The sequence below is a fragment of the Liolophura sinensis genome, chromosome 7 (assembly GCF_032854445.1).
Source record: "Liolophura sinensis isolate JHLJ2023 chromosome 7, CUHK_Ljap_v2, whole genome shotgun sequence".
NCBI lineage: Eukaryota > Metazoa > Mollusca > Polyplacophora > Chitonida > Chitonidae > Liolophura > Liolophura sinensis.
The window spans coordinates 29265553-29283618 of NC_088301.1; the positions used below are offsets into that span (position 1 = coordinate 29265553).

Below are 18066 nucleotides of genomic sequence, written 5' to 3' on the forward strand. Positions count from 1 at the left end.
TAAACAAAACATATTTTGGAAACATTTCTTGTGTAAAAGAAAACAAGCATGTATTGTTTTGACATTATTCATGTCATACTTTACTCCTTGTGTTAACTCCTTGTGTTAACGTGCATTTTGTGTTTTCTGCGCCATTCAGAGAAAGCAGTAATATAGGGAAAGTAGAGGTGAGTTTTGTCCATGGTTAAAGAGCTGCTTTAGTGTCCAGACTTATATGTCCTAAATGCAAGGTTACCATAAGTCTTTAACCTTTTCAGTCACTGAGGCACTTTTTTTTTAGTGGAATTTATGCGTAAAATTATTATGAAAATGATGCTAAAAATGATTTATTTGTGTCACTCAAGATGGAGGCTTCATAAAACTGTGCAGATTACTTCTATACGCCCCACAGCTCTGTCAGAATCTGGCAAAATATTGGCCACAGAGGCGGTTAAAAAGGTTGAAAAATTAGGGTAAATGAGGATATTTGATGGTCGGAATTCCTTTCTTAAATCGAAAAAAGCATTGTATCAAAGCCACTGTTGTTAGCTTGGGGGAATAATGTGGAAACAAAAGCTTCCTGTCGTTTCCAATTTAGCCACAAACAACGTCAAACTTCCCAACACTATGACGTCATTCCAGCATAACTGCCTTACTCAAAGTCATATCTGCTGACGCTCTGTGAGCATATTAATTACTGTAAATTACTAAATTCACAATTTCAATTCTTTATGCATTGAGCTGAAGTTTTGCATTCATGTGTCTTATACAGGCGAGCTCTTTGCTAGCCTTGCTGCCATTTCTAAGTTTAGGAAAATTTGTTATTAAAACTCTGTTTTTCAATTTTGTATTGCACATTATCCATATATTTTATACAAGAATTTATTGTAGTTATAGTTGATAGAAAACTCATGTTCTGTTAACTCACCTGTGGTCTGTGTGTTTGCTACACATAGTTTACATGAAATGGAGATGTACCTCAAAAGCGTTGTTCTTTCAGATGTGAGAAGTATTCTTGTGAAGTCGTAAGAGCTCAGTTTTTAGAACAATCTGTTTTGCAACATTTGTAAAAGATGATCTCACATTTGTAACGCGCCATATAACTAGTATTCAGAATCGGTATTTTTAAAGTAAAAACATACTGAGTGGATGCTGTTGAGTGCCTTTTGACTGTTCAAAATGTCAGATGTGTGATCATGTTATTCATTGTGCAAGACGAGAAAAACAGTGGCAACATTAAGGTGTGCTTGCTTGTGGTTAGATTTGAGTTGTATGCACTGAAGTTCCTGTTTTACTTTTGTACAGTACATACGATGCATATATATGTTTTGCACAAATACATTTTTTTCTTGGAAAAAAAATACGTAAAACAAAGAAATAAAAATATATATGAAAGAATGAAAAATATAACAGGCACCTAACTGGTATTGGTAAGGTCATCATAAAAATATTTTCTTCCGAAGGTAACCCTACTGGCTTTCCAGAAAGCCCTTCTCTTAAAGATTTTATTGGTTCTTTATAGAATTCTTTAAAATATTTTATCTCAAGTGTTAATTACTTTAAAATCAGTATTTATTTCCCTGATGACCAACCCTAATTTTTTTAAAGGGTTGTGTTCCCCGTACCCACAAAGGCATTTTTTAAGGATGGCCTAAGAGTGCTGTTCAAGCGATGTGCAATGATCCCCCCTCCACCATGTCCCAATAGTTTTTTTTTTTTTTTATCCATTAGCATTCCAATCTATAGTTTGCTAGTTGGTCCAATAGCAGATGTTACAGTATGAAAAATTTGTATAGAGATTCAGTGTATAATCAAAGGTTTGAGTGATTTTATGGTTGATCCCGGCATATTGTTTTGTTATGGGCTTCAAGTTGAATCGTTTGCATGGAATGTTAGGAAAATGATTGTTTTAGCACTTTTTATTTTTGGTTGAATCTAGAGAAATTTTGTTTTTCAGCAAGCTCTACAAGACTTGCAACTATGCTATCCCAGCTCCCTATACAAACAAGGTTTTATAACATTGATTTGATGCAGAAATATAGCTTTTTAAGGATTATAATGGTCAACTCCATTTACAATATCAGAATAGTTCTTAGTCATCTGGGCTGTTCTATATTTGGACTGCTTTCAATTCCACAAGAAAAACTGCTCGACATTTTCATCATTTTTCTCTGTTCCATAATATCAGAATTGGTCTACCTGTGTATCCATTTTGTTTTGATTACAAGCCTTCACATGCAAAAGTTTTGTGGAAGGATATTGGCTAAAATTGTGATATGAGCTGTGTCACATGATTGTAATGTGTGTATTTCTCTTTGGCTTTCAGATTTAAAATTAATTTGGTAATAATTGTATAGTAACATCTATTTTGAAATTATTATCTCATTAAGGGTGAAGGTGAAGGGGAGAACTAGCGTATCCTCCAATATACATATATCGTACTGAACATACTGGCAGTAGCATGATGGTTATTGGACACACTATCTGGTGAGACATTAAAAGGAAAAGACACAGAGAACATATTTGTTTGTACAAAATTCCCAGAATGAGGTTGTAGACAATGTCTGGAATCTGATCTTCTACCAGGTAAATCATTGGTATCTGCCTGCCTGGCTTGGTGCTGCAACATTACCAAATTGAGGATATCAAGTTCAAAGCTATCAGTCTAGCTTGTGCATACATATATACCCTAAATCCACAACGTATTTGACCACAAACATGATGAACGTTTTGTAATATTGAGGAATGTTCCAAGATCTTGACAGGCTGTATTCTAATTTCTCTGAAGTATATCCCTCAGCCTGTACCCAAACAATACATTTTTATCGTCTAAATTATATGAATTATGTGTTTAAATTAGGTCTGAAGTTATGCTATTAGTCAAATTTGTGGAGGATTTAGGGTAACTGTGTATATTATATGCATGCTTGGGTTTTACATCGTACTTAACAATTCTTCGGTAACATGACAAAAAGGAGGCATTTGGTGTGTGTATTTGTGTCGGCTTGAAGCCGCCAAAATGTTGCCACCACTGAAATATCATGCCGCGGACACCAGATACAACACCCTACTCAGTGACATTATACTGACACTGGGTTAACCAGTCCTGTTTCCTTGCTCTAACCTCTTAGTGCTATGGCCTCAACAAGTACCATTTTTAAAGTCTTTGGTATGACCCAACCCGGGCTAGATCCCAGGTCTCTTGACATCAAACTCTATCTGTGAAGAAGCTGTTGCAACTTACCAATCAATGGACAGTCAACCATTTCATATTATTAGCCATTAAGAGTTATGATGAATGTGCTGTTATCAGTACACAGAAACTTAAGTACTGATCAGACGTAACAGAAAAATGTACTGGCTCTCTACAGCCATGACAGCTGGGCCAAGCAGACTTGTGTCATTGTACATTGTAACTGGGACTAATGTAACAGAGTGTGTCATGTTAGTCCCAGATTGTATATACGCGCTTCCACTGCCAGCATGTAGAGAGAAGCAGCTTTGCTGAAGCCTTTAATATAATGTCCTGGGGTCTGTGTTACCACACAGCTGAGACACTGCATCAAGTTTTTTTTAGATCTGCATGTACCATGGTGGCATACGTATATCTCTTCACTGCATGTTGCCATGGTGCTAGATGCATGGATTGCTCTGTATGACAGGCCCAGGTGGTGCCTGTCGTGTGGACAAGGCATGTTACAGCTGCTGCGTGGGGGCATCAAATATTATTTCCCCAACATGAAGTGTAGGCTTTCACTGACATGAAGTGAATTTTAAGTACATTAAAAAAAGCCATTCAGAGTTGCATGGCAGTCACAAGGAGTGACATAAACAAATGACAGAATCCATGGCAGTCATGAGGAGTGACATGAACAAAATGACAGAATCCATGGCAGTCACATGGAGTAACATGAAAACATAACAGAATCCATTGCAATGACGAGAAGTGACATGAACACATGAGAATCCATGGCAGTCATGAGGAGTGACATGAACAAATGACAGAATCCATGGCAGCCATGAAGAGTGACATGAACAAATGACAGAATCCATGGCAGTCATGAGGAGTGACATGAACAAATGACAGAATCCATGGCAGCCATAAAGAGTGACATGAACAAATGATAGAATCCATGGCAGCCATGAAGAGTGACAAACAAATGACAGAATCCATGGCAGTCATGAGGAGTGACAAACAAATGACAGAATCCATGGCAGTCATGAGGAGTGACATGAACAAATGACAGAATCCATGGCAGTCATGAGGAGTGACATGAACAAATGACAGAATCCATGGCAGTCACTAGGACAGACATGAACAAATGACAGAATCCATGGCAGTCACGAGGAGTGACATGAACAAATGACAGAATCCATGACAGTCACTAGGACAGACATGAACAAATGACAGAATCCATGGCAGTCACGAGGAGTGACATGAACAAATGACAGAATCCATGGCAGTCATGAGGAGTGACATGGACACATGACAGAATCCATGGCAGTCATGAGGAGTGACATGAACACATGACAGAATTCATGACAGTCCTGAGGCATGATATTGACAGATGGCAGAATCCATGGCAATCCTGAGGCGTGATATCAACAGATGGCAGAATCCATGGCAATTCTGAGAAGTGGGATGAATGGACGACACAATCCATGGTAGTCATGAGGTATATCAAATATAATATAAATATATAATTTATTATGCAAAATTTTATCACATTTTTTTTACACTTATACACATTATACAATATAATATTATATACTTCCTCCCTCTTGAGTTTCACCAATCTTTCAACTTCAATCATTCATTAAATTACGACAAAACCACCATATTAATCACAATTCTACAACAATGAAGATAGAAAAATGCATAAAACCTGAGCCTAACCCTCAATACAGATATTTGAAATGCACAAATATTTACAAGACATAAATAAGGTAATGTAATGAATAAAGAACTTCTGGAATAAAACCAAAGTACTATTTTCATTCATAAACCCTCAGATAAAATGACACTGTAGCCTAACACGTACCAGAGATTTGCTGTATTTCCAGAGCTTGTCTCATGAAATTTCATTCAATACCCTGAACATATAACAAATACACCCACTTTTGTGTTTTTTTTTTTTAACTGAAAACATCAACAAAATATTACACACAGATGCAGGCCTCGTTCTAGTCAACAGCAGAAATGTATGTACAAGTATAGAACAGTGTGAACACCTGGGACACTTTGGGAACGTACACAATAATCTTGGAACACAGAACATAAACGAAATTAAGAGCCCTGACAACAAGCCACATTAAGTAGATGGTGCAATGGGTCTGAGATGCATGTACCAGAAAGTCACTGGCAGAATGTACAGAAATATAACACAAAGTATGGACAAAAAATATTACAGAGGCCATAAAAATTAAACAAAATATTGCTACCACTACCCATGCTCTTTTTTTCAGATGTAAGATACCTCATAAAGTATTCTGTGAAATAAACAAATCTTCTGTAAATAATGTATACACACGTTTGTTACCTTTCTGATTGCATATTCTGACAAATGAATTCAATGGAGTGAAGAGAACTCCACAATGCATGCTGAACTTACACAAACTGGGGTCGTAAAATTAATAAACAGCAGTACATGTGCAAGCTGACTTCTTTCAAAAATGGACAATATCGAAAAAGATAGTAAACACTTCTAAAACTTAAAACAAACCTTTAAACTTAGTAAAGATCAGTAAAAACAGTCACTGACTGCATGTAAGCTGCCAGTCCCTAAAGTAAAACCACCTTTGAGTGGGTGAGTGCTTGGGGTTTAACGTCAATTTTTCAGTCGCACGATGACGAAGGAATCTTTAGAAAGCATGTAATGTGCCTACTTGTTGCAGGACGGATTTCCACCGCTCTTTTATCTAGTTCTACTTCACTGAGACGCCTTACTGAAGGCAAGTAAGCAGCCCCGCCCGAGCCATTATACTGATATGGGTTAACCAGTAGTTGCACTATCCCCTTCATGCTGAACGCCAAGCGAGGAAGTTACAACTTAGGTCTTAGGTGTGACTGGACCCAGGACTGACCCTGGATCTACCGCTCCCAAAGCAGATGCTCTACCGTGCTACCTGGGCCGGTCTCCTACCTATGTGTGACGGGAAGATATGTACACCATATTGGTGAAGACAAGTCATTTTAAACAGACATTAGCTATCACAAAGGAAATGTCTAATGCCTGCATTGAACCAGCACTCAGTGAGCAAAAAAGCAGCACCTTAACCACTCTCCCATGACTCCCTCCCCATCACTCATGTACAGTATCATTAAATCACACTGGTAAGAGAGGCAGTATTAAAGTATTACAGGCTCAATATTCATCAGCCTGCTTACCTTACCAAAGACCACTGTCTAACACAAAGTCACATGAACTCTACACTGAAGCACTTAAAACACAAAACAAGAATTATTACAAAAAATAACTTACATATTTTTTCACATTTCTTCCTTCATGCAAATAAGTAACATGATAAAAATTTAACTATGCATTTTATACCTTATGTAAATCTCCAAAGCCATTCAAAATCAGTCCTACATATGGGTATTTATGTGCAGATCTACAGCAGACGTCTTCCATTTGTCACACCATCCGTGTCATACTGACAGGTATGTCTTCAACATGGGAAGGCTCATGGGAATGGGGTAAACTGTGCACATTTGATTGGAGAGGCTTCAGGGATTGGTGATCACCAGTGGAATAGTCTACCTTACTCTCCTTCTCTGGTGTCTTTTCTGGTTTGGAGGCATTGTTAGAGTAAGGTAGCTGTTTGAATGGACTAGGCTGGAGATTTGGCTGACTTACATCAGTGGGCATGCCGTCTAAGGGACTAGGGCAAGCTGATAATTTTGGGGCATGTTCCATCAGTGCAGGATTGATGGGTTCTGCGGTAGATAAGGCTGACATAAGGTCAGAGTTCAAGGTCTCAACCCTCATGGATTGAACACAATTCCTGTTATCCTGTACATTGCCATCTGAAATTGACAAGTGAGCCCTGGAGGATTCTGGCAGAGTTCTCTGCCCTTGAACTGCGTCGAGCACCGTATCAAGTCGAGGGGCAGAGCTGGTAATACTCAAATGCTCTTTGTCAGACCTCTGTAGTTTATCAAGTAAGGCTTCAATCTGAAACACAAGGAAATAATGCGTTAAGTTATATTGCAATGCACCATTATGAGGAAAATTCTACCTAATAACTCTGAAGAGCCAGTGTCCAATTCACAACTTGCATTACTCAGTACATGTACACACAACAAAGCTGCATATGACTTCACATTCTGCATTTGTATATTTTATATTATGCAAACATCCAGAAGTGAAATATTTTTGCTGACCACCTGGTAGCCAGAGTTTTCTGTCACTTTTTGCTTTGCTCCGCCAAACCGGAGATTTCTACACAACATTAGAATCGGGTTCTCCATAGATAATTTGCTGTCATGATGGTGTGTAGTTTTGGAGTGGATGGAACCAGTTGGTACTTCAAGATGGCCAATAAGTTAATTTTTACTTCAGTTTTCTTCACTTACAGGTAAGTTATCTATGCAATTAACTTTTGCTACATCTCATGGTGTGGAAGTGCTGGTCAAATGTGACCTGATGGGTTGAGGCCTCTTGCACATTGCATCACACCTTAAACAGCTGCACAGAACCGCTATTATATCTGGAGATCTTGTTTATCAATGGCCCAAGTTGTTACAGTGGTGACCTGCCAGAACTGAAATATTCAGCAGTGTGTCCAATAAAACTGCAGGTGATAAATCCTTCTGCAATTACTCCATTCAGCATCAGCTATGCTACGGGCTGGAGATTATTTTGTCCGTAATGGGGCAATATGTGAATGTATTGCCATTTGGCTCAATTTGAATGAAAATCATACAAGATCTATACTGAAAATTCATGTATAGCTATGTAACTGAACAGATTACATAAACTGGCTGACAGCGAATGTTCTGTAATCAATTACCTAACTGTAGACAAATGCTGAAGTGTGTTGCCTTAACTCTTTGTCCTGCATAAAATTCCCATTGCAGACAAATGCTGTAGTGTATTGTCTCAACTCTTTGTTCTGTATAAAATTCCCTGATTGCAGACAAATACTGTAGTGTATTGTCTCAACTCTTTGTCCTGTATTAAATTCCCTGATTGCAGACAAATGCTGTAGTGTATTGTCTCAACTCTTTGTCCTGTATCAAATTCCCTGATTGCAGACAAATGCTGCAGTGTAATGTCTGAACTCTTTGTTCTGTATAAAATTCCCTGATTGCAGACAAATACTGTAGTGTTTTGTCTGAACTCTTTGTCCTGTATCAAATTCCCTGACTAGACAAGTGCTGTAGTGTATTGTCTCAACTCTTTGTCCTGTATTAAATTCCCCGATTGCAGACAAATGCTGTAGTGTACTGTCTCAACTCTTTGTCATGTATCCAATTCCCTGATTGCAGACAAATGCTGTAGTGTATTGTCTCAACTCTTTGTTCTGTATAAAATTCCCTGATTGCAGACAAATACTGTAGTGTATTGTCTCAACTCTTTGTCCTGTATTAAATTCCCTGATTGCAGACAAATGCTGTAGTGTATTGTCTGAACTCTTTGTCCTGTATCAAATTCCCTGATTGCAGACAAATGCTGCAGTGTAATGTCTGAACTCTTTGTTCTGTATAAAATTCCCTGATTGCAGACAAATACTGTAGTGTTTTGTCTGAACTCTTTGTCCTGTATCAAATTCCCTGACTAGACAAGTGCTGTAGTGTATTGTCTCAACTCTTTGTCCTGTATTAAATTCCCCGATTGCAGACAAATGCTGTAGTGTACTGTCTCAACTCTTTGTCATGTATCCAATTCCCTGATTGCAGACAAATGCTGTAGTGTATTGTATCAACTCTTTGTCCTGTATTAAAATCCCTGATTAGACAAGTGCTGTAGTGTATTGTCTCAACTCTTTGTTCTGTATTAAATTCCCTGATTATAGACAAGTGCTGTAGTGTATTGTCTCAACTCTTTGTTCTGTATTAAATTCCCTGATTATAGACAAGTGCTGTAGTGTACTGTCTCAACTCTTTGTTCTGTATTAAATTCCCTGATTACAGACAAATGCTGTAGTGTACTGTCTCAACTCTTTGTCATGTATCCAATTCCCTGATTGCAGACAAATGCTGTAGTGTATTGTATCAACTCTTTGTTCTGTATTAAATTCCCCGATTGCAGACAAATGCTGTAGTGTACTGTCTCAACTCTTTGTCATGTATCCAATTCCCTGATTGCAGACAAATGCTGTAGTGTATTGTATCAACTCTTTGTCCTGTATTAAAATCCCTGATTAGACAAGTGCTGTAGTGTATTGTCTCAACTCTTTGTTCTGTATTAAATTCCCTGATTATAGACAAGTGCTGTAGTGTATTGTCTCAACTCTTTGTTCTGTATTAAATTCCCTGATTATAGACAAGTGCTGTAGTGTACTGTCTCAACTCTTTGTTCTGTATTAAATTCCCTGATTACAGACAATGCTGTAGTGTACTGTCTCAACTCTTTTGTCATGTATCAAATTCCCTGATTGCAGACAAATGCTGTAGTGTATTGTATCAACTCTTTGTCCTGTATTAAATTCCCCGATTGCAGACAAATGCTGTAGTGTACTGTCTCAACTCTTTGTCATGTATCCAATTCCCTGATTGCAGACAAATGCTGTAGTGTATTGTCTCAACTCTTTGTCCTGTATTAAAATCCCTGATTAGACAAGTGCTGTAGTGTACTGTCTCAACTCTTTGTTCTGTATTAAAATCCCTGATTAGACAAGTGCTGTAGTGTACTGTCTCAACTCTTTGTCCTGTATTAAAATCCCTGATTAGACAAGTGCTGTAGTGTACTGTCTCAACTCTTTGTCCTGTATTAAAATCCCTGATTAGACAAGTGCTGTAGTGTATTGTCTCAACTCTTTGTTCTGTATTAAATTCCCTGATTGCAGACAAATGTTGCAGTGTGTTGTCTCATCCCTTTGACCTGTTTTAAATTCCCTGATTGCAGACAAATGCTGTAGTGTACTGTCTCAACTCTTTGTCCTGTATCAAATTCCCTGATTGCAGACAAATGCTGCAGTGTAATGTCTGAACTCTTTGTTCTGTATAAAATTCCCTGATTGCAGACAAATGTTGCAGTGTGTTGTCTCATCCCTTTGACCTGTTTTAAATTCCCTGATTGCAGACAAATGTTGCAGTGTGTTGTCTCATCCCTTTGACCTGTTTTAAATTCCCTGATTGCAGACAAATGCTGTAGTGTACTGTCTCAACTCTTTGACCTGTTTTAAATTCCCTGATTGCAGACAAATGCTGTAGTGTACTGTCTCAACTCTTTGTCCTGTATCAAATTCCCCGATTGCAGACAAATGCTGTAGTGTATTGTCTCAACTCTTTGTCCTGTATTAAAATCCCTGATTAGACAAGTGCTGTAGTGTATTGTCTCAACGCTTGGTCCTGTATTAAATTGTCTTGACTCTTTGTCCTGTATTACATTCCCTTATTTGAGACAAATTCTGACGTATTTCTGACCTGTTTGTCCTTTGATGACGCCTGTGCAGTCATGACTTCAAGTCTGTGTTTCAAGCTGGTAGACTGACTGGACTCTATAGAGAGGAAGAAGGGCACACGGATGCTGTATCCAAACACGAACAGCAGCAGTAGAATAAGGATGATCATCCCACACACCAGTATAACAGGCCACAGAATGACGGGCAAGTGTTGGAACATCTCCCTAATAAACTCACTTAATCCCTTCCCTATGTGCTTCATTGGGCTCACAAAAAACCTCACAGTGGCTACTGCAAGAGCCTGGGTGGAAAAATCACAGTCATTACTCCATAGGTGTGAGGAATAATTACAAATTTTGTCAACAATTGTTTAACACAAGTAGAATTTTAAATGAATCTTATTTAAGGCTAAAAATATGCATGTGACATCACTGATACCCTCTGGGTTCCAACAGTCTATTGCAGAATCCTATGTTTTGAAAGCATTTTACTTGGTTGGAAACTTTGTTCCTTGACTGTGTTTAATGGTCCTTCATCTGACTTTAGTTTGGGGTTTTCTTTGCCTTTAATTCAAATCTCGGGATAAGAGAAAACGTTTTTTTTTTTTTTTTATAAACATTGGAGATCTGGAACAAAGTTATTTTCATGAGATAATCAATTAGGGCCTGTTTGCGCCTTCGCTTTAGTGCATTATTATTTTGGTTACACAACAGGATGATGTCCACAACTAATTAGCCGGTTAATTACCCAGGCGTGAGTAACGACCTAGTGATTAAGCCACAAGTACCTCCGCAGAGAATATGATATGAGCTACTTTATAATTAATCTACATAATCATACATTATAAAATATGGAAAAAATTTTCAAAATACCAAATTCTCTGCCATAATGTAATATATGTATAGGAGATGAATATACAGTGTACTTGTATGATAAACATACATCAAAGCTATAAGTATTAAATGGGGTAAATGCCTGGAAATGATGAAAAGTCATCAGCAGATCAAAGCGAGCTTCTTAAACTTAAAGAGCTACTACAGTGTGAAGACCTGTATGTCTTAAAAGGAGGGTTAAATGACAAGGACTGAGATAGTTTGAATTGCTTTCCTAAATTGTTAAAAAATAGCAATGTATGAAAACTGCTGTCACTAGTTTTGGAGGATGGTACAGAAACAAAAGGTTTCTATCGTTTCCAATTTTGCCTTGTGTGACGTCATGCAAGAACGTTTGGTGTCACCCATCCCTGACGTACAGAAACAAATGACGTCGCACTTTCAAACGCGCATGACGTCATTCCTGCTTAACTGCCTTACTCAATGTCACATCTACCTGGCTCATCGCCAAATAAGGACTGCTATAACGTCACATCAGGAAAATTTTACAGAAACTAACCCAGATTTTGTTTTTGCAGACTCTTCACGTATACAAGTTAAATGGCGTTATTTGTCGTAACTCTTTTTGAACCATGGTGTTAGCTCTGTTCCCCCTAGCGTAACCTTAATATCACTTTGATATTTCTGACTGGCTTCTCTTATTATAATTATTATTATTATTATTCTCTCATTATATTTTCTGGAAAAGTTCATAAATTAGGGTTCCTCAACCTCACCGACTTCACAGCTTACTTGTCCATAACCTAATAACTCGAGAAAAAAAGTCAACGCCTTTGGCCAAAATTGGTCAAGGAGTAAAAATTATCAACACAACCTCTTTGATATTTAACAATGTGAGACTTCATAGCCATATCATAATGATGGCAAGAGAAGAGCATTCCCTGCCAGAAAAATATAAGTTATCTGTACAAACATTCTTTTACGTAATAGATGTGGCATTAACTTTTTGTGCAGTAGATTTCACTTGCTCCATAACTGACAAAATTGTGAATAAAATGCCAGAGAAATATATACATAAATACCTCAGTGGGTGCCACTCTCCAGAAGGGGTCAACCAGCATCTGCTCATAGTATCTGGCACACTGGTCCTCTGACAGCGTGAAGGCTGAACGGGCATACTCAGCCACCAACTCATACCATGCCAACTTGCGCTTCAGACACACCTCTGGGATATTCTTCATCAACTCACTTTGCTGCCTTGCTTCCTCTTGCTGAGATTAAAAAATCCCACAATAACACATACTTTATTTCACCTAAAGTTAACCATCATTCAACTGACACATTTTACTTGATTCTGAAGAAATCATCAACTTCCTAGGGCTACAAATTTTTTCTCAAGTTAGATGAATTTCTTAACAGAAAAACTTGAGTGTTGGCATCTGGAATATCACTGTTTGGCCACAATATGCTTCTAAAAGTGCCTTTCACCATGAATATTCCTAACTTATAGCCAAAGTGGTATTTTTGAACAGAGAGAAGCAGTGACTTTCCTGGAAACACATGTAAATGTCGATTCATGTCCACGTCGATTTTACGAACCGATATTTGGTTCGCAAAAATGAGCTTAAAACTCAATAATGGTGTCAAAAACTGAATATTTTTAGTAAAAAAACCCCAAAAGCAACAGAAATAATTCTAATCTATTTAGTTGCTGATAACTGAATGTTGAAAACATGAGAAAACTGAATTCTGAAGAGCTAACCTTTCAAAAACAAATTTACAAACGTTTCTAAGTCAAAATAACAATATTAAATGTACGTTGCATGAATCAGAGAAATTAAGCTGCTTTATTAATTGTATTTACATTTCAAGTTGTAAAATGGAGGTTATCACAAATATATAGATAACTGCACAATACAACATAAAATTTAGGTTGGTCAAATATATTTTAATTCAACATGGACTCCAAACTGGTTGGTAAATTTTTTTAAACTCAATTTAGTAACAACCAAATCTCAGTTTTGGTGTGTACAATTTGGACTTGTATGAATCCCTGTAATGATTCTTGTATGAATCCCTGTAATGATTCTTGTATGAATCCCTGTAATGATTCTTGTATGAATCCCTGTAATGAAATTTTATATGGGAAATGACTTCATCCAATTTTATCCATGATTAATTGCACATTTTGCAGTTTCAAAACATTATAACATTTATTTGCCACCAAAAATGTACATTTTGGGGTGAAAATGTAGGTCATTGACTGTATACTGCACTGTGTGAAATTACAACAAATGACCTTCAGATTTGACATTTTATCCCGATATAAACTGTGATGTGGTCTACAACTCCACCAATTCTCACCTTATACATATGATACCAGGTCCAGGGGACGCTGATGAAAAACATCAGAAAGACCAGTTTAATGAGTATCTGGAACCATGATGCCTTTAGTGTCATTTGAAACCGAAGAATGACACAGAGTAGTGCAATGATAGCAAGGATCTGAATCAGAAAACAGTGTACATTAAAAACTGGTGTCGCAATTCATGGCCCACTTTCTCATTTCATAAATTGGTTTAAATGAAAACCAAAACACATAGGGCTATTTTCACAACTTTGTACACAGGGGTATATTACGACCTTTCGGTGACAACTGCTGCCCTCATCAGATAAAACACAGTTTGGTTCACTTACCAGCTACATACCCGTATATTCAAAGAAAGTTAACACTACAGTTCATAGCTTGGGCAGATGAGCAGTGTTATGTACAATATATACACAACAGGCTTTACATGCTGAAAACAATAACTATGCATGGACAAAGTGGTGTGTCCTTACACAGATTATCTAACAACAGTTACAAGGAATTGAACATACTTTAGGGAAAAAAAAAAAGGTTGGGGGGGTGGGGGCAGTTTGTTCTTATCAAGACACGAAACTAGGAGACAATTTAGTATCAAACAAACGGAGAGGCACTGAAGTCACCTGAACATTCAGATCTGGATTATGTTTAGCAATATGAAGGGATTCTAAACAGGCAAGCTTCAGAGTGCTGTTGGAGCAGTCAATGATTTCAAATGTCACAGAATTTGCGTTGTGATTCAGATTGTAACAATGGTCAGCCACAGCTGAACCCTTGCTTTTTTTGTGTAATATATGATGTTCGGCAAACTGATTTTGCCATTGACTTTGTCACAAATAATGTTATATAGAAGAAACAAAATATTTTGCAGAAAATTTGCTCACCCTTCTCATAATTTTGGAACAGCATTTCTTGAGTCAACTATGTGAGCAATTCAGAGTCAGGTCATGCCAGGATATATCTCTCATTTTCTATTACATGTGATCTAATCAATAAGCAACCGCAATAAGAAAAACCCCTCTGCACTTCAGCTTATCACAAAGATTGGAAACATTTATGCCCAGCAATAATGACATTCCTTGCACTCTTTTGCATGGTTTTAAGCATATAATAGTATTAATACTGCAGTGAAAAACACTAGCACGATAACACTAGAGTCAAAGATCTGCCTGTTCAGATCAGTGTTAATTCTGTGTACCTGTTAACCAAACCAATGTCTTGAAATATCCTGTCCATGCAATAAGCCGGTGATGGGATAACGGAAGTTGTGACTGGCGTACAAATATACAGGGCCATGATAATATCCTGCACCAAAGCTTTCCATGGAATAAAAACCATGTAACAGCATACCTGTATCAAAGTGGATAAAGAAATGCCCAAGGCTTTAACCTCGAAATATCCCTCGGCATTTGAACTGTTTGGTAAATCCACACGAATGATCATCTTCTGTAATATTTCATCTACGTCGGAGGCATGTCCATGACCTGTTTCACAGAAAGATCTGAGAAGGCTGAGGTCACTGGTTGACAGGGATATAACCATATTAACAGCCACATCACCCTCTGATGCCTGCAAATATCAAGCACAAATCAATGTATATGGCCATAATCTTTATTGTGATAAGAATTTTGGAAATTAAAAAGAAAAGCTATAACCCATCTTTGAAGCCTTTTCAAAGAGATTATTTTCCTTGTTCAAGTTTTGTCTCTACATACTTGTCAGCTAAAATTATACTTCACTTCAGAGTTAGTACATTTAGCAGGGAAACTCTCCTTACATTATTTCCTATGTGAGAGTGCTATATATTCACTTGTCTAAATGTTCTTGCCAAAGTAAAAGATACTACCATTAGCACATTTATATGATAAAAACCACAAAAGTTCAATGTAAGCTGCCTGTGTGCATGATATTTACCATATATAATTTAATACATATAATTTTCTTACTAAACATACAATGATATTCAGAAGACACACCAGCTCAATCCACTATCTATCACTGTTCAGTATATTCCACACAAAAAGGGTTTATACCTGGCTGTTCCATTTAGCAAGTAACATTTTAACATGCTTTCTGTACAATGTTTTGTACACTGGACTATGATGTGCAGGTCTCTCAGGGGGCGATGTGTTCTTGATTGTCTCCCTTTGCTGGTTGTTGTGAGGTGTTTGGCTAGTTGTTGTCTGCACCTCTTCTGATTTGACACTACCTCCTTTTCTGTTTTTAGCCATTCCTCCACTACCATTAAGTGGAACATGTGCCTCTGCTGTAGACTTCACTTCCTTAGCTTTCTTTGGTGCTTCTGCCTGCAGAATGAAATTAAACATTAATTAATATTGCAGATTATAATTTTCCAGGCAATTTAAGCAAAGCATAACTGTAAGTTTCATCAAGACAAGAATTGAATGATTGAGGTAATGTAACAAAGCATGCAAATGCAAAAATATTACAAATGTAATCAGTTCAGATGTTGCCAACCATAAGGATAATGCCAACAACGAAAACAAAGCAAAAATGGAACACTTAAAGTAAGGTAACACAGTATGATATGAAAACAAAAAAATATGACATACTGCATGGCTCAGGTTTTCAGAAGAATTCTGGTTTTCAATTGTTACACAAATAAAAGTGATAGAAAGTAAGATGAGAGGTTTAAGTATAGAAATTTCCTTACTTTCTGAGCAGGCTGGGTCATCTTGCCAGAAGCATGGTCAAAATTAATCATGTCAAACGGATCAATCCAGTCTTCTTTGTCTTGTGATTGTGCAACCCCTTGGAGTATTAGTTCACTTATCAACACAGCACAAATAAGGACAGTATATTTCGTCATTTTCAGACCAACCATGTATCTGCAAAACAAGAATAGCTTAAAGTCTTATTTAAGACTCCGTAGTTCATTCACAAGAAAAAAACATTGCATTATCAGTGATGTATTGAAAACACATACACTGAACACTGATCCTAAACTGCGCTACACCTTTCTGCACATGGGCACTGTTCATATGGCCACTAGGTGAGCAATCCAATCATCAAAAACACCCCTTTGTATGAATACCACTTTAACAGAGTGGCCATATGGTGCCAACTCTACATAGATCATCAGACTCCTTTCCTTCTAATAATGCGCTTCAACAATACCTCAGGGGAACATGAACTCAGATAATAATTCAGACAAAACGCATGGTTTCTGCAACATTTTAAACGATAACATGTGGCTACTCTGATTTCAGCGCAACATACCAGCATATTCCGCAAGATTTGGCAAACAGTTGAGGATGAATTACTCCCTGCACTTCTTAGTGTCATTGGATGCATTATTTTTTCCAGTTTGTGGATATATCAAATATGAGCAAGAAGAGGCCAAAATAGCGAATAAAGACACCCTGTAATTAACATTTAGCTGCCATCTCAAAATTTTGAGTTTATTTATTTATTTAATTGGTGTTTTATGCCATACTCAACAATACTTCACTTATACAGCGGCGACCAGCATTACGGTGGGAGGAAACAACTATCTGCAGGTTAAGGCCAGAGAGGAAGCCATCATGTGAGATAGACGCAACCACATTGTTGATAAGCTTCTGGGTCATCGTGCAACGCTGGTACGTTATTAACAGCCTCAGTCACGGAGACCCAAAGAGAGCTAGGGTACTTTTAATATACCTTGGGCTCGTTTCACAAAGGGCATATGTAGCATTACATGCACATTTTCCATGGCGACCAGTACTGTAAATATTACTATTTATTACTTTGTCATGGTAGTTATGCAAACAAAACGCTACGGATGCTTTCTGAAACGGGGCCCTGGGATCTAATATTGTATCTAGACAGTCCCCTCTCTTTCCAGACTTCCTGATCAACATGGGTTCAGTTTTCGTCAGCGCATACTTGCTGTTTCAAACAGGCTGACGGGTCTCAAAAGACAGAATAACATTAATACAAAACAGGTTTCCCTAAAAAGCAGTCATTTGCTTGATGGAACATCCCAAGGTTCGAGACGTTCTACTTTTAGGTGAAACTTTCATCTACTTTCGATTCGTGAAGCAGATTCCGAGTGCCAAAAATAGCAAATCCAAATGTGACATCACTCATCAGTATCACTAAGACTATGAGCCCATAAATAAACTCAGAATCAAAATAAATGATGACACTAACTCTGCTTGGGGTATAAATTAGGTAGACTGTAAAGTGGACAGTTGATACAAAGCTTGACAAAGCAGTGGCATCTAACGGAAACTGACAAGAGGTTGCTAACCTTTGAAAGTGCACCAGTGCTTTCGAATCCTGCTTGTTGCTATTATAAAAATGAACATGGACTCA

At 37.6% G+C, this 18066-nt stretch overlaps 1 protein-coding gene across 1 annotated transcript; it reads right to left on the minus strand.

Annotated features, from left to right (window-relative positions):
* Positions 1-5075: 5075 nt before the first annotated feature.
* LOC135471057 (chloride channel CLIC-like protein 1) lies at positions 5076-17977 on the minus strand. The gene is made up of 8 exons (XM_064750106.1): positions 17902-17977; positions 16421-16595; positions 15780-16052; positions 15097-15315; positions 13746-13886; positions 12464-12652; positions 10571-10849; positions 5076-7154 (listed from the first exon to the last, which is right to left on the minus strand). Exons 2-8 carry the CDS (start codon positions 16589-16591, stop codon positions 6615-6617), a joined length of 1812 nt encoding a protein of 603 aa, XP_064606176.1. The 5' UTR covers positions 16592-16595; positions 17902-17977; the 3' UTR covers positions 5076-6614.
* Positions 17978-18066: the final 89 nt, after the last annotated feature.